The sequence below is a fragment of the Mchenga conophoros genome, linkage group LG16 (assembly GCF_057382185.1).
Source record: "Mchenga conophoros isolate Kocher_MC1m ecotype Shallow Benthic linkage group LG16, M_conophoros_male_GT1.1, whole genome shotgun sequence".
Lineage (NCBI taxonomy): Eukaryota > Metazoa > Chordata > Actinopteri > Cichliformes > Cichlidae > Mchenga > Mchenga conophoros.
This window is the reverse complement of record NC_140541.1, coordinates 20,089,032-20,110,612: the sequence shown is the minus strand read 5'-3', so window position 1 is coordinate 20,110,612 and position 21,581 is coordinate 20,089,032. Positions and strand designations below refer to the sequence as shown.

The 21,581-nt window shown below is 39.8% G+C and overlaps 2 protein-coding genes across 3 annotated transcripts; both read left to right on the top strand.

The window, feature by feature from the left end:
- The first annotated feature begins 4,031 nt into the window (after positions 1–4,031).
- On the top strand, positions 4,032–21,490 carry gpr156 (G protein-coupled receptor 156). Of its 2 annotated transcripts, XM_085249604.1 has the most exons (10): positions 4,032–4,254; positions 8,127–8,279; positions 12,160–12,287; positions 12,369–12,489; positions 12,572–12,682; positions 15,089–15,214; positions 15,473–15,568; positions 15,980–16,216; positions 16,916–17,074; positions 18,522–21,490. In XM_085249604.1, exons 2-10 carry the CDS (start codon positions 8,139–8,141, stop codon positions 19,845–19,847), a joined length of 2,445 nt encoding a protein of 814 aa, XP_085105730.1. In that variant the 5' UTR covers positions 4,032–4,254; positions 8,127–8,138; the 3' UTR covers positions 19,848–21,490. The 2 variants fall into 2 exon arrangements, with proteins under 2 accessions (XP_085105730.1, XP_085105731.1); XM_085249605.1 differs by lacking the exons at positions 4,032–4,254; positions 8,127–8,279 and adding an exon at positions 8,813–9,081.
- On the top strand, positions 9,606–12,112 carry LOC146556650 (E3 ubiquitin-protein ligase TRIM21-like). Its single transcript, XM_085249606.1, has 2 exons — positions 9,606–9,835; positions 10,258–12,112. Exon 2 carries the CDS (start codon positions 10,260–10,262, stop codon positions 11,937–11,939), a length of 1,680 nt encoding a protein of 559 aa, XP_085105732.1. The 5' UTR covers positions 9,606–9,835; positions 10,258–10,259; the 3' UTR covers positions 11,940–12,112.
- Positions 21,491–21,581: the final 91 nt, after the last annotated feature.

Genomic DNA, 21,581 nt, shown 5'->3' with positions numbered 1-21,581 from the left:
AAACATATATAATTTTTGTTTGTTTGCTGAATTCCATGCAGCACAGCTCTCTTTGGTGGTTACACTACAGCATTGCAGGTGATCCAAAAATCAAAGCACTTCTACGTGTTTTTTTTAAATATACTTTAATCCTCTTAATGCCCCACAGTCTGAGGCATACCAGCCCATATCAGCTCGTAGTAAAGCCAGTATGTTTTACACATGCGTGCCAGACCTCACACGATCGCTTTCAAATTTACACTTATTACTTATGACAGCCGCACACTGCAGACACCCTGTCAATAAGGAAGCCTTGTCTTCAAAGTCATACCGCTAATCCCGCCGACAGTGAAAATCAGGCTGGAGTTCGGAGAAGCAAGAAGGGCGTAAGAAGAAGTGGCAGGTAAATAACCATCCAGAGCTGAGCAACTGTGTTTTTGTTTTTTTGGTTTATAGCTTCTTCCCTTCCTTTGTTTTCCTTAAGCCATTCAGTCTTCTTTTATCACTTATCTCTTATTCATTCATCTCAGGCAAATGTTTGCAGCAGCCAACACTGTCACATAAATGCTCGGGAACTTTGAAAGAAACCATGTGCAGCAGCTAATCACACACAATAAGGAACATGTGACTGCAGCTTTTGGATATATTTGCCTTTCATTGATGATGTGTAGTAGAAAAGAATGGCTGCAAAAAAAGCATCACTTTTTCAGTCTTTCCAAAGCATTTAACAGCAGTCTGCTTCAGCATTTGCTAAAACTGTTGCATGTCTTTGCTTGAGTGTCAGAAGTGTATACGACAGATCAAATAGCTTAAGACTGTGACACGGCAAACTCCTTTTTTGGATCTACAGTTTCACAATGTTGACAAATTTTTACATCAATGTAAACAATGTAATCAATCACATTATATAATAGAAAGCAATAAATCCAATTAAATATAGCTAACGATGAAAATGAGAATGATTCGATTGAGACCATAAATGGAGCTAAAATGAGAATTTGATTAAATAACAGTTATTTGAGTAAACAAACTACGGAAGCGTAGAGCTGCCACCCAGGCAAAAGAAAAATACAAGTGTATCACGTTATAACGTGAAAGGTTTATTGTTCTAACAAGATACTTTTCCTGTTTGTACAATATACTATCATGTTTGTACAATATACTATCATGTTTGTACAATATACTATCATGTTTGTACAATATACTTTTCACGTTTGAACAACATAATATCACGTTATTACAATATACATAATTATCACGTTCGTATAATATAGGATCACGTTCGTACAATATAAATATTATATTGTACGAACGTGATAATTATGTATATTGTAATAACGTGATATTATGTTGTTCAAACGTGAAAAGTATATTGTACAAACATGATAGTATATTGTACAAACAGGAAAAGTATCTTGTTAGAACAATAAACCTTTCACGTTATAACGTGATACACTTGTATTTTTCTTTTGCCTGGGTGGCAGCTCTACGCTTCCGTAACAAACCCCTAATGCGTCAGGACTCTTTAAAACTGTTTAACTTTAGCTGTCAGTTATTGCATAATCACTTGTTACCTGTTTATTTTTTTTAACAAGTGTGTAGGCTGATGCTTTACAGCTACCACATTAATCATTATCATAATCCGCTGCTTTAGAAACACCATGATTGGAACCTGCTTGGGAGCTTTGATTCAAAGTTTCTAATCCAGGTCCATAGCAACACTGCAGGAGGATCTGCGGTGTTCCAGAGAGGGCTTTGTCTCCCGGTATGTCAGTGGGCAAACCTGGGCATGTCACGGAGGAGCGTCCGGGCTCAGGCAAGGACAGCTTGGAACTGGAAAAAAAAAAAAAAAGATTGTGACGCTTCAAACGTAGAACAATGTGCTTCCACCCACACAGTACACTGTTGGTGCTGCGGTCACATGTTGGACCACAAATGCAGATGCTTCCATGTCAGGAAACAGCGGTGCATTCAGGAGTGGTTCAACAGGAAATGGTGTGTCAGGAGCTTATAAGCTTTGCTTGTTTTTTGTTTGGTTTGGTGGACTTCCAGCTGCTCCATGTGCACAACACGGCAGAGAAAGATAGAGGCTCTCACTGATACCTTAATTTGGTAATTATAACATCTCAATGTTAAGCTCAGTGGAACAACATGTGTCCTGTTTCATCCAGTTCGCCTTCCCATTCAGCCTCGTCTGTTTGACTCCTGCTTTATGGGTGACAGCCCCCTCCCTGTCCTCACATCAATTATTCAAGCTCCTAGTAACCTGAGCATCATTGCAGTCCACCTGCTGCTGCAGTTATTTTGAACCTGATCTTGAAGGAAACCCGAGAGTGATCGACACACTTTGGGTGTAACTGAGCTGGTGACAGCATTTCAGCGGAGTACTGACATCATGTCATTTGAGCTTAGCTCACAAGAAAAATTATGAGCTTAAAAACACTCGTCCCATATTCCACTCCAGCTCTTTGTGCATTCTTTTAAAACTTTCTTACACTGATGAGTGATTAGTACTGTAGTCAGTGCATTTTTCATAAGGTCCTATTGCCAGCCTCCAATGAAGACCTAATTGTCCTTAATGAAATACATGATGTTGAATTACATATTTTAACATGCTTCATAATAATCTGTTCTCCCGGCACTTTATCATATTTAAAACCAACAGTTTGGCCACAGCCACTGACATGAAAACCATCTTCCAAATAATGCATATTGCAATGTAATATAGGTCCAAAAAAGACACAAATAAACAATGGGTCTTTTGCATTGACGCAGCTGGATGTCAAGTGCCTACATCGTGTTTTATGTCTTTTTACTCAACAAATTAGAGAATTTCTTGTATTTTTTAAGTGCAATTTTAAAAATAACAAATACAAACAACTACTATCTTTTTCTTCTTCTCGTGACTACAAGCCTGCACTGAATTTAATTCTGCTTTGAAATATTTACTTGTTGAAAGTAACAAACAATGCTGTTACTGAAGAATACACTCAATGTGCCGGAAGCTGTTTGGGCGTTCATTAACCACAACGCAGTCATTCCATCCTGTTTACGTAAATATGTTTGCGTCTGCGTTTCACCTGGTTCCCACCTGAGAAGTCTGAAAAATGAAACCCAACTTTTGGGATAACTGCTGCAGGGCCCCTGTTGTAAGCTTTCCGGTTTTGGAAAATCTGGTTTGTCATAGTTTCGATGCCAGAATAATTTATATGTTTAATTCCGGGGAAAGGCCACAGGAGCACAAAGCTTTTTCAAACATGAAACAATGGTGCACTGTAAACACGTACTGTGGCCTATTTGAAATAACAGGGAGCTATATGCGTCTGTTCAGAGTTTTAATATAGATTAAGTGACTTTAAAATTTAAAAGCAGTGAACCTATAGATTAATACAGCCATGGGAGAAAATTTTATATCGTGTGAATGGGACTAATGGGGGCAGATGGACGCACGAGTGGATATCCGCATATTCTTCTTTTCTGATAATCTGTGTTTGTCTCTGTTTCCCCACTTACAGCTCTCAGTGGTGGCACTCCCTTATCAGGAATGACCCGCCGTGTAGGCTCACACTGTAAGCCTACAGTGACGTCTTAATAACACCTTTATGTCTCATATAGCCGGCTGAATAAATGCTGACATACCTCTGCAGAGGCTCGCTGAGCAATCTGAGAAACTCAATCTGTCCTCATCAGGCTGCACGGCGACCTCATGTCCATCCGTCATAAACGTCTGCTTTGGAAGAAAAATAACGATAATATAAACAGTGATGATGTGTGTTTCTCTTTCCATTAAAACGAGCGCTGTTTTCACTCTATTTATTTGTACTGGTGATAGTTAGAGCGCCGCCCTGTCCCATCTGCCACACGCAGGTCCCCGAGGGGCCCCCTGTACCGTACTGGACCCACATTGTCACAATCGTGCACCGCATCACGCTTTGAATTCTCTTTTTTGGAGAGAGAAACAGAGAGAGAGAGAGAGAGAGAGAGAGACAGTATCTCCCACACACACTCGCTCACACTCGCGCCCTCCCCTTCCTCCGTGCGCAAAGGAGGACTCCAGAGTTCTGCTGAACTTCTCCAGAGTGACGGGCTCTTTCCGGAGTGACGGGCGGGAATCGTTCCAAGTGTGCGGCCGCGAAAGCCATGTAGCAATGTTAGATAAGGAACTATATTTTAATTTATTTTCAGTTTTTATTATCATAAGGTTTCTGAGTCTGGCGACATGGAGTCCGAGACGGGACGAAGCAATGGGATCCTGCGTGCGGTTTGAAGATCGAGGTTTGTTCTTTTGAAGTCATTATTTTCTTCTTCTTCTTCTTCTTCTTCTTCTTCTTCTCAGCGGGTTTAGCTGACAAATTGGCTGCTTTACTGTACAGCCTACTAATTACAGCCATGAGCGGTCGCCTCTTTTACCGGATAGGATCGCACTTCACAGCTGATTATGCTACCGAACCCGGAGGAAGGCTTATTTTCTTTAAGCGATCTCGTACAGGTGTTTTATCCATTATTCAAATTTTTATAGCTCATAAATCATTGCTTTCTTCTTCACTTTATTTTAATGTTATCTGTTTCTCTTTTTATTGGTGCTTCATTACAAAGCAGTGATGACACGCACGTTTCATTCAGTTTATGCTCTTTGCAAAGTCTGGACGGTATGGCTAAAATCAGATGAAATTTATCTGGACCCATACTAATGACATAATATTTTAATATGATGCTTGCATGGATCCACATGCAATCCTTGTATGTTATATCTACAGTATCTACTCTCATGATAATGATTAAATAATTAGGCTAATAACATAAGGTTTCTCTATAGTTTTTTCTTGGTAAACTTTAAACTGATACGCTGAGAACTCATCAGATTTTCTGCTTGTATAGTCAAATTGCTTCCGTTCTCAGAGAAAATATACATTTTGATGAACTGATGTCTCTATAAAATATATAATCCAGAACCTACAAAAAAAATGGATGATGTGCCCAGAAATGGCCTGAGGTGGGATTTTAGTGCCAGTAATTGCGTTCTAAATCAGCTTAGGGAATAAACTTATAAACGGATTACTGGCTATGAAGGAATGTTTCAATAATGGCCCCTGAACCAGGCTTTACATCTGATGGTTACAACACTCTAATCTTAAAAGATGAACAGAGTGATTGACAGAACAATGAATGGGCTTTACTCCAATTTTTAATAAGAATTAAGAATGTAAGAAAATGTGTCCCAAAGGGAGGCACAGTGGTACACCCCTGTTACCAACATTTAAAGACACTCACTTTATTTTATTTGTTTATTTATTTTAAGGCAGCGAAACTGCGATGATTCTTAAATTATTTAACCTACGGCTCAATAGTGTCATTTACAGATTAAGCTTACAAATTAAACATTCCCGAGTCGATCCAGGAAGGAGATATAAATCCCTTTGGGGTTGTATCAGGAAGGGAATCTGGTGTAAAAAGAAATCTGCCAAATTAAACATTTGGAACTACTGGCTGTGGTTTTCTATTTAGTTTAAAATGCAAGAAGAATAAATATAATTGTAATAAATATAATTTTCAAACTTGTTGCTTTTTTTAAATGGAGATGTCATAAAATACATTTAAAAAGGATTATCCTGTAACAACAAAAAACTTAGAAATAGTCCTCAACATAAAGTGAGGAATAATTTTTGAATTTCATTTTCTGTGGTGCATAAAACTATGAAAAAATTCAGAGAATAGAGAGAAATCTTTTCACATAAAGGAAAAAGCCAAAAGTGATGATTGGGCTTTTGGACATTTGCATTAAACAAGAAAACGAAATATGATGGAAATCACTTCACAGCTCAGAAACACTGCTAACAACCACTGAGAGTGAGCACAGTTTTTGCTGCATTCAGAAATACAAGTGAAAGTTTTATTATGCAAAGACAATACCATAAACACTATATGCCTCTCTGGGTCTGAGTCATCTAAAACAGGCAGGTGCAGAGACTATCATTGCACAGATACAAGCCACAGTCTGTGAAACTTGCCATGAAGGAACCATTAATACTAAACATACAGTTTTTAGGTTCTGAGCAATATTTTCCAGCTAAACCCTTTCAACCACAGACCCTGTAAGAATCTGGGTGCTGAACTGGCCTGCCTGGAGTCCAGTGCTGTCAATCTCTGAAAACATTTTTGTCATGAAATTGGCTCTGAAATTTCAATCTGCTGGCATATCAAGCACACCTGGGGGGGAAATGCCATTCACAAGAGCAATTTGTCTCTGTAGTTCCCAAAGGTGAGAATGTTATGAAAAGAAGAGCTGACACAACACAGTGGGAAACATATCCCTGTTCCAACGTCTTTGAAATGTGTTTTTGGCATCCGTTTCAAACTGTCACGTCCCAAAATGTGCTGTTATTTTCCACAAAGCAATGTTTCTCAATATCTGATACGTTGTCTATGAAGCGAGTCAAACGCAGGGTTCAAATGATTTGCATACAGTTTTTTATTTTATTTAATTTTTTTTAAGACAAACTTATAAGTACAAAAGTGAAAGCCCCGCTGCAGGCACATTAAGCCCATTAGGCCCATCCCATGTTTAAAGTAAGACAATCAAGGCTACAGGTAGCTCAGGTATTACTTGCGGTTTAGCCTTCAGGACTTCAAAAGACACTCCTCATGATTATTCTGAACTGTCAAAACATGTCCATAAAACCAAGCTCAGCTTGGAGTCTAGCACTGCTCTCCCTGCTTACACGGTGACCCCCTCACAGTTGGATGTTGACCTCTGCAGGGGGGTGGGTTTTGGCCTAAGCTGAAAGCTACAGAGGCAGGATTCTGAGAAAAAACTTGCGGAAATGCCTCTCTCTGACGGCTTTTCCTGCAGGAAGCAGAAGAACTGTGATCTAAACTTGGAAAGTGACAAAAGGATATGAACAGGAACTCCAGACATTTCCTAGATATATTGAAAAGATGGCTTCTTTGTTCTGAAAACAGCCTTAATATTTGGAAATGCCTTATACTTTACATTACTGTCAGCCCTGCTTAATCATTTTCACTCAGGAGCTTGCAAATGGGATGTTTTTATGCCACACTGCTACACTGCACTATTTCTGCACAATTCCCCCTTTCATTTTGATTGATCCCATAACTGAACAGCCCCAGAGCCTTTCAGGTTACCTTAGTCATTCTACAAAGGCGAGACGTGTGATGCCTAATAGCACTCTACTCACATAAACACCCACCGGTCTGCCAATTTGTATCGATACAAGTAGTCTTACATCGTCTTAGCAACATGTGGCTGAGTCACAGCAGCGATTACAACGATCAGACTCTCGTCTGTCCTAGTTACAGCTCACAGTATCATGTGAGACCATGCCGCATAATTAAACGTGCAACATGTCAGTGCAGCCCAGAGCAGCCTCATAAAAATTCCTGCGGCAAGAGTGACAAACTGTTGTTTGGCATTAAAGTTTACCTCTTCAGTTGCAGATGCTTTAAATTAAAGGTATAATTGTGGATTGTTTGGCTGTCGGGGAAATCTTAACCCTGAAATGTTAACTTTGATATGCTAAATTAGCTCTGCTGTTCCTTTTTCTTTTGCCTGGTCAATGTGAAAATGTGTGTTGTCACAGGCTGTGGTCCACTGTTTGCTAGTTTACCTCTGGGATCACAAGGTGATGGTAAAAATTGAGGATAAGCAGAAACAGAGTTCCTGTTGTACATGTTTATTGTTTTAAAGTTGGAAATACCACTAATGCCTAATAACTTCTCTTATTTATATTCTAGTAATTCTAATATTCTTGTCTGTTTAAAATGCCTGTTTCTGTTTGGGCTGCTATCTATGCAATGCACAATCACTGTCTCTGTCCCTGTCACTCCTCGTCTCAGAGGTTTCTGTCAGAGCACCACACTGTGGTGGCTTCAGGTCCTACAACTGTCAGGTGAATCATAAACCTGGAAACAGAAACAAAATGCCACTACATGTGTTTTCTTGGTCTCTAGTATCTTGTGGAATTTAGTACATTGGTCCATTAGTAAGATAAATAATTATACAGTAAAAATGTTATCGCAAAACAGGACTAAGTGATTTTAGTGTTTTCGTTGTTGTTTTTTTCACAAAGAGCAGTGTGTTTCTTCTGTCCATTTCATCACATCTGTGAAATCTATTGATTGCTTAACAGGATGTTTTTGTGATGGTGGACGGACTGGTGCCAATCATGGAGCCTGAGCTGAACTGCAGCTCCCAGTGTGAGTCCCCATTTTGCTTCATCCAATCTGGAGTCAGCAGGCAGGACAGCCTCGACGTTCTGCAGAGGCTATGCAGTCTCAGCACGGTAACCTCTCTCTGTCACTCTCTCATGTTAATATATATACTTATAATGAAAAATATAACAATGCCAAGCACATACTGTATACTCATGGGTGAGAAATTAAAGGAAAAGAAACTCAGAACCCTATACTTCCAAAAGATATCCCTTCATTCTTGGTTTTGATGATAGATGATTGAGTCTAAAATCTCCCATAGGTGTTCAGCTGGTTGAGAGCTCTTGACAGGAAGGCCATAGAATATGATTCATGTTGTTTTAATATACATGCAGCCACTCAGCAAACCCTCAATGTTTCACCAGAGTATAAAGGTGAGGGTGAACAACTTTGTCCAGATTTACAATTACTCTTACAATGCCAGTACATTTCTCTTACAGCATAATAAATCAACAGGATTTTTCTTATGGTCAGCTCAGCTGGCCAAGTTAGTTTTTCCTTTAATTTGTCACACATTTGTGTATCTAGACCAGGGGTGCTCAATACGTCGATCGCGATGGACCAGTCGATCGCAAAGGTAGTATTGGTAGATCGCATGGCATTAAAAAAATAGATGCCAGCCTATCATCCATCCCGTCACTTGATTGATACAGGGAAGCCAGTCAGATGACAGCAGATTTTTTCTGACGCTTAGGTCGCTGCGCATGCGCAAACAGCGGCGCGAAGTGTAGTAAAACTGACAAGCTAGTCAGCGAGTTAACTCCAATTTTTAGCTCTCGGTTTTTTCTCTTAAACCTGGCCGTCAGCAGCTACTGTCCGGACTATGCATCCCTGGCTGATTCAATTCAGTGCAAGTCATCAGAGTAAACTCAGGTAATGACAAAAAATTTACATAGTTAATTGTGTTGTGAAATATTGGATATTGCGGTTATGCATGTATATACATTGTAGATATAAAGAATCCTCAATATATTTATAAATAAGTATATGTTTTGGATTTTTGTAGTGGGTAGATCATTTTGACTTGGTCATTTTATAAGTAGCTCACATGCGGAAAAAGTGTGAGCACCCCTGATCTAGACTATCCAGATGTCACATGCACATGTTCCTGCATTTACACAGTAAACAGATTCTTTTTACATCACAAAGTGCTGGCACACTGGCGTGTCTTGTGCAGTTGACCTTGTAAAAGGGTGAAACTACTTCTGATTAATTCGATTAGCAAATTACTTTTAATCGAGAGACGTTCACTCAAAGCCTAAAAAAAACCCTGTTTTTTCAAATTACTTTTAAATGCAGATTTTAAATGTTGGTCGGTTGGTCAGTGGAACAAGTGAGCCGTGTAAATAAACACACCAAGCAAGCTAGGAGTGTGCTACTATCCTACTCGAGAAGCAATTTGAATGGTACATATCCCGAAAGGTAATAGGGGTGGACTACCGAAGCTATGTTTAGTATCGTCTCAGTCACTGGTGCCCTTAAGAGACGAGTCAGCGGAGATCAGCACCGTGAGGCAGGCAAAGAAAGTCTAATAAGACTTTCCAAATAGACGCTAAAGTAGCCGAGACGCTGTGTCAAAGGAACACAAACAAGCTTTTCTCTTCGTGCCGTGCCACAACGAGTTGAGGTGAGTTATCGCTTTGATTTCTTTCACTTTCTGATGTTAATTTATGCATGGGTGTGTCTCAGAGTGTATAGCATCCTCACCCAGGGGAGGGAAGAACAGCATACTGCGGTTTTCTTTGTTATGGTAATTTTTAACATGACAAAATAGTATTGAAACATATTTATCCTTTAGTTCAGTGTCTTTATGGGCTCTCTTTATTATTTTCTAATGACCTCAACTGACATAAAAACTGCTCAGCTAAAGTGAAATACTCTTTGATGAAATCTAACACCATGCATTTGTTGCTATTTGTGGATGTGGACAGCCCACCAGGCACCAAGTGTTCCTATCCCTAACGCTATAGTGGAAAGACAAAAATACAAGAAGCTGAGCCAACTTATTGCATAAAACACCACCTGTTTTCTCTCTCTCTGTGCTTCTAGATATGGCCACAGTTGGCAGTGTGCTGTCCAAGGAGCAGCTCCTTTGCCCCATTTGTCTGGATTTGTTCAACCAGCCAGTGTCCACTCCTTGTGGGCACAACTTCTGCAGGGAGTGTTTACAAAGATATTGGCAGACCTCTAACATGCCTCAGTGTCCCATGTGCAAGCACAAGCTGTACATGCGGCCTGACCTCAAAGTTAACACCTTCATATCGGAGGTGGCTTCTCATTTCAAGGAGTTGGTGGAAAAGAAAAATGAAAATGAGAGCAGTGCTATGGATCAGTCAGAGGGCCACAAAGGAGAGGTTTCATGTGATGTATGCATTGGAAAAACAGTCAAGGCTTTTAAATCCTGTCTGGACTGTTTGGCCTCATTTTGTGAGACTCATCTAGAGCCCCATCACGTTCTAGGCACCTTCAAGAAACACCGCTTGATTAAGCCCATGATAAACATGCAAGACAGGGTTTGTAAGCAGCACGAAAAGCTGCTCGACCTGTTCTGTAACACTGACCAGGTGTACGTGTGCCAGATCTGCATTACGAAAGACCACACGGCTCATCAGACTGTTCGTATAGAGGATGAGAGCCGGAACAGAAGGGCTCAGATCGGGAGCACAAAAAAAGAGGTGGGAGAAATGATCCATCGCCGACTGCAGAAAGTCTGTGATATCAATAAAATCATTCAAATCAGCAGGAGAAACACAGAAAGGGAGACTGAAGAGAGTCTGCGCGTCTTCAGCAAGCTGTTCCAGCTTGTCCAGAGAGGCCAGGCTGAAGTGGCCGAGGTGATTGGCGCAAAGCAGAAGCAAGTAGAAAGCATGGCCAGCAGGCTTATCTTGGAGCTGGAGCAGGAGATTGATCAGCTGAGCTGCAGGAGAGATGAACTGGAGCAGCTCTCGTTCACCGACGATGATCTCTATCTTCTCCAATACTTTCCAGCTTTTGCCACAGTGCCAGCCACCAAAGACTGGTCCGACACCTGCTTAGAGAGTACTGAATATGTGGGCATAGTGAGGAGAGCGGTGAGGAGAGTAATGTGTCAGCTGGAGGAGACGGTAAAAGCTGAGGTGAAGAGGCTCTGCGAATCCGAATTTCAGAAAGCTCAGCGATATGCTGTGGATGTGCATTTGGATCCTGATACCGCTCATCCCAAGCTGGTGCTGTCTGAAAACAAGAAGCAGGTCTATCACGGTGACGTATCCCTCGGCCTTCCTGACAACCCAGAGCGATTTTACCCTTGTGTGAGCGTTTTGGGAAAGGAGGGCTTCTCTGCTGGAAGGTTCTACTATGAAGTCGAGGTGAAAGAAAAGACAGAATGGGATATTGGAGTTGCGCTTGAAACGGTGACCAGAAAAGGAGGGAATGTGCTAAACCCCGACAGGGGCTACTGGTCGCTGGGGATGCGAAAGGATGAGAGCTACTGGGCTCTCAGCAACAGCCCTGTGTGTGTCCCGCTGATTGAGAAGCCCCAGAGAATTGGGGTGTATGTGGATATGGGCTGGGGACAGGTTTCATTTTACAACGTGGACTCTCATTCTCACATCTACTCCTTCACTGGGTGCACCTTCAGTGGCAGACTTCTCCCCTACTTTAACCCACGGAGGAATCACAGCGGGGTTAACTCAGCACCTCTCATCATCGTGCCTGTTAACGTGCGATCTCTACTTGAATGCTTCGTTTAGTTTTCAATTTAACGTTTCAACTGTGCCAAAAAAAGTTCCAAGTCTGTAGGGTAATTCTTGCTGTTTAATAAAATCGTGTTTGTCCAAATGAATTGTGTTTCTTTTTTTATTATTATTGTTTTGTGTCCGTGATTTCAAAAAATGAGAGTTTCAGATGCACAAGAGCAGCATCTGAAATAATTTGGATGCATGTTTGCATGTTGCATGTATGCGTTTGCAGATGGCAGCAGAGCTCCCGAGGCGCTCTCTCTCATCGGTGCTAATTGCTGTGGTGTGGACGCTCCTCTCCTGTGGAATCCTGTTGGCATTTTGCTTCCTCCTTTTCACCCTGCGCTTCAAAAACAACAGGTACAGTGAAACATACGCAGTATATAAACACAAAGAGAGGCTTACAGAAGTCATTTAACATAATGTGTGTCATGTCATTAGGATAGTAAAGATGTCCAGCCCCAACCTCAATGCCCTGACTCTCTGTGGAAGTGTCCTCACCTATAGCAGCGGTTTCCTGTTTGCCGTCGAGGAAAGTGGAGCATCTATAGCTGTTCTACAAGTGAGTCCAACTTCCCTTCACCGCTCTGTATTAGCGTTGACATTGTTAGATTGAAGTAATCATACCATGCTCTCTACCGTAGACTCGCATGTGGATGCTTTGTGTAGGCAGTACCCTGGTGTTTGGCCCAATTTTGGGGAAGACATGGAGACTGTACAGGGTGTTCACGCAGCGCGTGCCGGACAAGAGAGTGGTAGGCATGCTCTTCAGTTTTCCTGGTGGTTTCCTAGGAAACCTACATAGTCTACAGTCCATATATATATATATGTATATGTATATATATATATATATATATATATATATATATATATATATATATATATATATATATATATATATATATGTATATATATGTATATATATGTATATGTATATATATGTATATATATGTATATGTATATATATGTATATATATGTGTATGTATATATATGTGTATGTATATATATGTGTATGTATATATATGTGTATGTATATATATATATATATATATATATATGTGTGTATGTATATATATATATATATATATATATATATATATGTATATGTATATGTGTATGTATGTATATGTGTATGTATATATATGTGTATGTATATATATGTGTATGTATATATATGTATATATATATATATATATATATATATATATATATATATATATATATATATATATATATATATATGTATATATATTATTTATTTATTTATTTATTTTCTTTTGCCTGTAGGTTTGGTGATAAATTTGATCCTCCTGGACTTGGAGGAAGTGCTTTTCACAGATGATTCTTTTCAGAGCTGCTCCTTGCTGGAGGAATTTTGTTGCTTGACCTTCTACTTTAAAACACTCCAGATGTAGTCTCTTTGAATTAGGGGACATAGTTTTCACTCTTTCCTCCTGTGTCCACTTTGTTAAGACCTCAGGGCAACCTTCCTTCAGTTTCTGGGCACAAACTTGCTATCTCCCCAACATTGTTTGCACTCGTGTTTCACAGCCAGCACTGTTGACCTCCTCTTACTTGAAGTATTATTCTTGCTTTTATTTGGTTGTAACTCTAACTAAAAGTGCTTTCACTAATGGTCACAATGCTTCTTTTCATGATCTTTGGCGAATCGTGCAGCACTGTGCTGTTTTTAAGCTGCTGTTTCCTTCTTTTCTTTCTTTCTGCAGAGGCTTAATTCATTCAGGGTTTTTTTATTGATGCATTAGTTTCTGCTGATACTCTGTCCACCATCAAACACGCCATCTGCTTTTCAGTCAAATTATATGTAGCAAAAAATAGCAAATTGTGTATTTGTGCTGTATTTAAGGCCGTCCACTGTGCCTGTTTGTGTTAACATGGATCTTCATTTACCTTTTTTACTTTTTAATCACTCCTGGCTCTTTGTTTTAACTTATGCCAAGTAGCCTACTTACACTCTTGGACCCTCTTTATGACATCTCACAATCTGGTTTCTTACGTGCTGAGGCAATTGAGCCATGCCATATTAGACACAGCCAAGGCCAACATATAACAATATAACCACTGTAATATGTTGGTATAGTAGTTTATGTTCAGATAACAGTTTGATTCTGAGATAAGATACAAAATTTGGGGGCTGGTCTGGGATTTGGACTCAGGGCCTCTCATGTTATGGTCCCTAAACCCATGGCAGTTCAACAAATGTTTAATATTGCAAAAATAGTTCTTTTAAAAAATAAAACAAATAGATATAACAAGGAATAGGAGCCCAACCATAAACAAACAAGAGAGAAAGAACATGAACAACTACACAATGAGCAATCAGATTCCAGCTTAAGCTAATAGTCGTAAACTAAACTAATAAAACCAAGACTGAAAACATGATTGTCAATAACTCCCAACTCAACTATTGAATTGAATTGAACTAGGAATAAATTAAAAACAAACAAACAAACAAAAACAGCAAAAAAGAACAACTGAGCAATAATACTGGTGCTGGTGAGGAAGAGCAGAGAGAACATCTTTAATAGGTGTGCAGCACTAGGGATAAAGAATAGATCAAGAAAGGGGGGAACAGGTTAATAAAGGATGACAGAAAAAACAATAACGGCCTGGCACATGTGCTGGTGCACAGAGAAGCATGTAACACCCTCAGTGGTCTTTACCACCGATTTGTGGGATTATCGCCTTTCATCTTTAGTCGCCATGGCCACCTCTTGGCTTCATCTCACTTTCGAACCTTGTTGATAAAAATTTCTTTAATAAAAATTTCATGTCCAATTACATTTGTTGCAGAAAGCAACAATATAAGTGATTTTATTTTTGCGCTTTGCTGCTTTTTACATAGTCAGTATGTATTATGTATTTTTCTTTCTTCCTCCTCTATTTACCAGATTCATCAAGCATGTTCTGCCCCAGGTATTTATATTGCTTAGGAGATATTCAGAGATGTTTCTGAAGCAATAACTAGCAGGTTAGGTCATGGATAAGAGACAAAGCTTGTTTTGCTTAATATAAATTTCTTTACTGTGCATATCCAATCTGGTATCTGATAACTGTGCCACTTAATCAAGGTGTCGCTACATGAATGAAAATGCTCTACTGGTGAAATAATAACTGGGGACTATGCTCTATGTGTCAGATAATCAGGGACATCCAGTTGATGGGTATGGTGGCTCTGTTGATCCTGGTGGACATGCTGATTCTCACCGCTTGGAACCTCACCGACCCCATCAGGTGTTCACGATCTGTGGGAGCTGTTGTCAAGGTAGGATTATTGGTGATTTCCTGAAGCTGAGCAAAAAGTTGTAAAATGACTTGGTTTCATTAAGAATGATGAAAACCGAAATGCATGGGACTTAAATGTTCACCTGAATGCTTTTTGCTGTCAAATTATGGAAAGTGAAATTGAATGAGATTGCAGGAAAAATTGAATTTGTGACTGGAAAATCACAAACTCATACATAATGATGACAGCTAAATAAATCAACTCTCTGATGGTGTATTGTTTTCTTTGATGATGTAGGTGATGGAAAGAGATGTTTCCTACTCGTTGTCGCAGCTGGTTTCTTGTTCTTCTTTGTACTCAAATCTGTGGATCATTATTGTTGCTGTCCAAAAGGTAACTAGTCTCTATTCAAACTTTATTATACATTTGTATCAGTGTTTAAATGCACATTTTAAAGTTTTGCATTATTTTGATGGCATCATTTATCTTTCACGTGGTGTTTTCTGTGTATTCTGTATGCTGTACTGTTTTCTCCAGTTTGCCTTATGTAAACACACCATTGCAAGTGCTTTACTTAAGTGAATACATGTGAATAAAACTGCTGAATTTGAGAAATCAAATCAAAATGATAGTTTCAGACGTCAAGTATTAAATAACCTAACATCTGAAAGACTTTGGTCATTCATTTTTGTATAATATGAATAATTTTTAAACAATAATAATGGTTATTTATCCACCATGTTTCTTTTTTTTTCCTTTTTTTTTTCTTTTAATGCCCTTTGTCTTTACTTTGTTTCTCTTTAGGGTTGTCTTCTCCTCTATGGCACTTATCTAGCTGGACTGACAAGTAATGTCAGCCATCCCCCAGTCAACCAGTCTCCTACAATCATTACATGCGTCACTTTGGTCACCTGCTCCTCCGCCGTTGCCACCCCCGTGTCCATCTTCCTGCAGACTTGGCCCAACGTGGTCTACAGTACTGTGGCTGGAGCCATCTTCATCTGCACGCTGGCTACAAACTGCATGCTGTTTGTGCCTCAGGTCAGACACTGATGTCATTTTCCATTTTTTAGCATCTGCGTAACAGAAAACTACTTGGAAAATAAACTTTATCGTGTCTAGAAGTATTATGTTTACTGATTGTCCATTTCACTTTTGCGAACACAATGATGCTTCAGTGTACAGAGGGACTTTTTTTTTTCAAATATGGCAAACGTATTTACTTAAAGTGAAGGATAAACTGATTGTATAATAATAGAATACTATGTTTAGAAACCAGCAGTAAATAAACCGACTCAATCAGACAGACAGAAACTAAATACAGACAGATGACAAATAGACACGCGAATGGTAGCTTTGGTTATGACTTTTTCTTTTTCATTTGAATAAAGTAGTAAATCTGTGAGTGATTGCGGTGCTCACACATGCAGTTTTATGTGTGCCAGGTTTCCATGTCTGTCAGTGGAGGGTGACTCACACACAAGGTGTTTATGAGTCAAAACTACGTAGGCTGTCGCAAACAGGTTTATGACTCTCTAAGAGTCTAGCAGAGGACTTTTGTTATGGTAAAGGAATGCATCTCCTCTGGAACGGAAGGAAATAGCTGAACAGTGAGCAGTTTGTGCAAATACACCTGGTGAATATTCCAGATCAAATGACCCTGATAATATATCTTCTTTTTTTGTTAAAAAAAACTACATTTTTTTCATATCTCTAAAATATCTCACTTGCCCCATACAGCTGACCCAGTGGCGACAGTTTGAAGAAGATCAGAACAACCCGAGTCAGATGGCCAAGTATTTCAGCAGCCCCAGTAAGAGTCAGCCATCTGTGTACAGTCAGGATGAAATCTTCTACCTGCTGGGGGAAAACAGCTCAATGAAGAAACTCCTTAATGAGGTAACGTTACTGTTTTCTTCTCAGAATTAGCCACTCGGTAAGAAATCATCTTTGTTTCATGTTAGAATTTCATATAAAGCTGCAGTAGAACTTTTTCATTTAATTATAAGACACATAATCTTTATTTTTTTTGCAGATGATTTAAGTTTTCCACTCCTCTCCTGTAGACGAAATGTGCTTTCTTTATAAAGGCCAGTAGGGGGTGACTCCTCTGGTTGCAAGAATATGGAGAACTGACACCACTTCTCTTATTTATGATCTCAGTAGAAACTTCCTTGATTCGTTTATGGTAACAATCACTGTCTTTTTTTAAATAGAGCATAAGGTTTGTGTAGTAAAGAATTGTAACATTTAGAGTAAAATCAACACCAAAGTAGAGTACGCTTCGGGGCGTGGCTGCAAATATATCACGTCGCTAAACTCAATTAGGATTTTAAACAATTTGTCATTTTTTGAGTATTGTGGTAGCACATATTGCAATTTAGTGGCCTTTTTTAAAGCGTTGCAAACTGATGCAGACACTTTGCTGTACTCAAATTGTCCTCGACTATATGCTTCACATCTCTCTATATTGTGGGTATGGATGTGAAAAAACATGACATATCAGGGTTCCAGGCTGTTTAACACGTAACAAAAATTTCAATTTCGGCCAATTTTATTTATACAGCATCAATAGTCCACTCAGTGTGCTTTATACAGTAAGGTAAAGACTCGGGTATTAGAAAGAAACCCTAACAATCATATGATCCCCTATGAGCAAATGCAGGAGGACAGGGAAAAAGGCAAAGTGTGGGAGAGAGAGTCAGATTTTAATAAAGGCTCTTGTTATCTGAGACAAAGGTTTTTGTAAATAAAGTAGGTAATGGGTTGTGTTATTTCAAACTAAGTGTGTCTAGTCTTTTTTATTTTATTTTAGTTTCTATTTTATACCTAATAAACCTACATGGAAATGGAGCAGCAGAGCACAGTTCTGATAGCGTACAAGGCACTTATAATGTCCCACCAGCTTCTGTGTTGGACACATCTTTGTTCCTCATCTATAATAATGTGTGTGATGCACTGTCCAAGTACTGGTCTCTATATTAAACACAAAAACAAATTTCAAGAGTTTACATCCTGAAGCTGCAGGTAGTCCTCTTAACAGACTAGTTTACTGTCAAAATTAGGTGACAAACACATTCAGTACAACATATAAAACTGACACCTTCATATTACTTCATTAGTGGTGTAGATGAAACAGGGCTGAGTCAGTGCTGAATCAAAGTGGCACCAGCTGCTTAACCATATGTTTACGACTTTCTGTCACTGCTTGACTGTTCTGTTTATATTGATTCAAAAGGCAGGAAACTGATGCGTGCCAAGTTTTCATAGTGGCAGATTTTTCTAGCAACATTTTCTCAGTATGTGTCAAAATGTTTTCACTTCTCTGTATCACCACAATTTTCAGAAGAACGCCGTGATCGACAGTCTCCAGGAGCAGGTGAACAACGCCAAGGATAAACTCCTGAGACTCATGTCAGCGAGCCAGCACCCTGAGGACCAAGACATGGACTCCTCTGCCACTAACCTCAACTCGTCCTCCACTCAGACGACCGAGCTCCAGTCGGAAGGCCCCTCTACTTGTTCTCAATCTCAGAAAGACACTAAATCAACACTCTCGCCCTCTGCTCTCTCGCCTCACCTCACTGCTGCTCATGGTTCATTATCTGCTGTTACACCGTCCTCTGCTCCTTCCTCTATTTCAAACTACTCTGCTCCCATTTCTGTTTCCTCCCCTCTTCCCACCAAAATCCCTGCTTGTGAAACTCAAAACAATGCATCTGCTCTCAAACGGGACGCATCCCTCCCGTTTATGGGTTTACTCAGGACACCAGAGGAGACAGTTCAGTTTGTGACCTCTCTGCAGTACCGACGAGGGTTGAACCCCTCTATGGCTGAAACCTTTGGTAGTTATAGTGGCCTAAATCTTCAGGTGGGACCAAATACTAAACCAGCTGGTTTTGTTAGTAGCGAACAGTTGCAGGAGATCCTACAGGAACTCAGCGTGGATGCAATCACGGGAACCACGCTTCGATCTCCCGATCAGGCGCCCAGGATACCTTCTCAGCAAAAACTGACCAGAGACTCTACACTCTCCCCTCTCTCCCCACGGACACCCTGCTCCCTTCCCTCTCCTGCACTCTTTCGCTACCCTAGCATCTCGCCTTATACCATGAGAAAAAGGCGGCGGCCCTTTCACTCCTCCAGAGGAGGTTTAGCTCCTCCCTGCTTCTACACAGGCTCTGAGGTTCCTGGCTGTGCAAGAGCAAGAGACACATGTGCGCTCCCAAGTCCAGAAGATATTACTGTGGATGATAACTGTATCTCACATCACAACAGTGACCTTGAAGAGGGAAAGGAGGAAGACACGAAAGTGCGTGAAGTAGTGAGAACATGTCAGAGGTGTGTTTCAAGGCTCCCGAGATGTTCGGTCGTGCATTGTGAAGAACAAAACCGTAAAGCTCCAGAGGATGTGGGAGCAGGCGGTGATAACGAGCAGCACCGCAGACACATTCGAGACTCATGTGGGTACTCGGACTCAGACTCCAGCAGCTCAACCGATTACTGCTACTACCACCGTCCTTACTGTGACTCCTGCCTGCAGCGAGGCTCCCTCCTGTACTCAGACAGCTCCTCAGACTCCTCTGACAGCGAGTATGATGACTACTTGAGCCTCTACCGCTCACCACGCCCTGTGGTATTCAAAGAAGACCTCAAACCCACCTTCGTATGAACACGTTTACTGCACTTTACACATTTATCCAGTTCCAAAACTTGAATGAATATTCTCAGAAAGGTTGCTAAAACGGATGTACTTCTGTGATGGGGGACATTCGACAGTAGCTTACAGTATAGGAACTTTACATCCCAGAGACTGTTGTTTTTCTGTGTTGCACCATAGGTCACAGTGACTGATTTATGAGACTAAAACTTTTGTAGCTTAAAAACACATAATGCTGTTTACTTTTTATAGTTACTTGTGGCATTATTTGGATTATTTGGATTACTATTTCTACTGTCTGATGAAAACCTTTGACACTTACAGTACTGTGCAAAAGCCTTGAGTTACTCATTTATTTATATTTAGTTTCTTTTAATTCTTTGAGTGGTTCTGAAGGACATTTGTCTTTGGACATTGGCTGCTTTTTCTTTCTTTTTCACATGAGACGCATGTTTTTTTCTGTGTTTGTTTTTTGTTAATCTTTTTAACACTTACCTTTGAATAATTCAAACATAAAAAGTGTTTGATGACAATGATAACAGACAACTTATCAAAAAAATTTTTAAATTGTATGTTTAGGCACTTTGTTACTAGCAGCCGTTCCAAAATGCATAATTTGTTTCCATTTCTTTAATCCATAAAAATAAATGCCGAAGATAACACATTTTCACAGATATAAAACACAGTTTTTGCACCACGAATTGATTCTCAAGGTGCTATCAGCCCACGATATTTCTTATGAATTATAGTTTCAGTTTTCCTCAACATATATGTGGGAGACCAGGAGAGAGGTGCAACAATGAGTGCCTACAGCCATCTGTAAAACACCGCGGAGGCTCTGTCATGGTTTGGGATTTCCTTTCAAGTAGTGGTTTTGGAGATCTTGTCAAAATTGATGGAATTATAAATGCAGAGCCCCGGCTCGGACAGTCTTGGTTGTTGTGTCCTTGTTGTGTCCTTGGGCAAGACACTTCACCTACCGCCTACTGGTGATGGCCAGAGGGGCTGATGGCGCAATATGGCAGCCTCGCTTCTGTCAGTCTGTCCCAGGGCAGCTGTGGCTACAACTGTAGCTTGCCTCCACCAGTGTGTGAGAGTGAATGAATAGTGGAATTGTAAAGCGCTTTGAGGGCCCCAAAAAGCGCTATATAAATGCACTCTATTATTATTTTTAAAAAACATCCAAAGAAGAGTTTTTTTGTCCTTCAAGAAGCCCAAACTATTACTGAAGACTACTTAAAGAAATTACAAGAAAGCTTGCCTAAGAGAGTTCAGCATGTGTTAAAGAATAAAGGTGGTCATACTTGTGCAAACTCTGTTTCTTTCCTTATATACTGTATTTCTATTTCTATTTATGCATCTATTTCATATTTTCCTGGCAAAATATTGTGAACTGAGGAAATCAGGACTTTTGCACAGCACTGTAGACAGGTGCTTTGTTAGTTAACTCATGTAAGTTCTCAAAATATACTGACAGAAGAGACACAATAATGAAAAATGACATAAACAGATGCAACATAAAAGGTTTTCACAGAACAAATGTGCGCTCTATTATCAATTGTGCAATTCTGTATTTATTTCTGTATTTATTTGTTGATGTTTTGGTGCCCAGAATTACTTTATGTTTCTTTTATTATAAACATTCCTTAAAATGTTGTTATGTTCCTTTGCTGACTCTGAGTTTGAATTTACAATGTGCATTCTGTGAATGTGAGTGCTGACTTGATGTTAAATACTAAACCTCAC

Excerpts from the sequence above, each read along its gene's own strand:
- gpr156 (XM_085249604.1), top strand. The coding sequence starts at position 8,139 with ATGGTGGACGGACTGGTGCCAATCATGGAGCCTGAGCTGAACTGCAGC. Across the intron at positions 12,683-15,088 it reads GCGTGCCGGACAAGAGAGTG|ATAATCAGGGACATCCAGTT; the intron begins GTAGGCATGCTC and ends TCTATGTGTCAG. Across the intron at positions 15,569-15,979 it reads TTATTGTTGCTGTCCAAAAG|GGTTGTCTTCTCCTCTATGG; the intron begins GTAACTAGTCTC and ends GTTTCTCTTTAG.
- LOC146556650 (XM_085249606.1), top strand. The coding sequence starts at position 10,260 with ATGGCCACAGTTGGCAGTGTGCTGTCCAAGGAGCAGCTCCTTTGCCCC.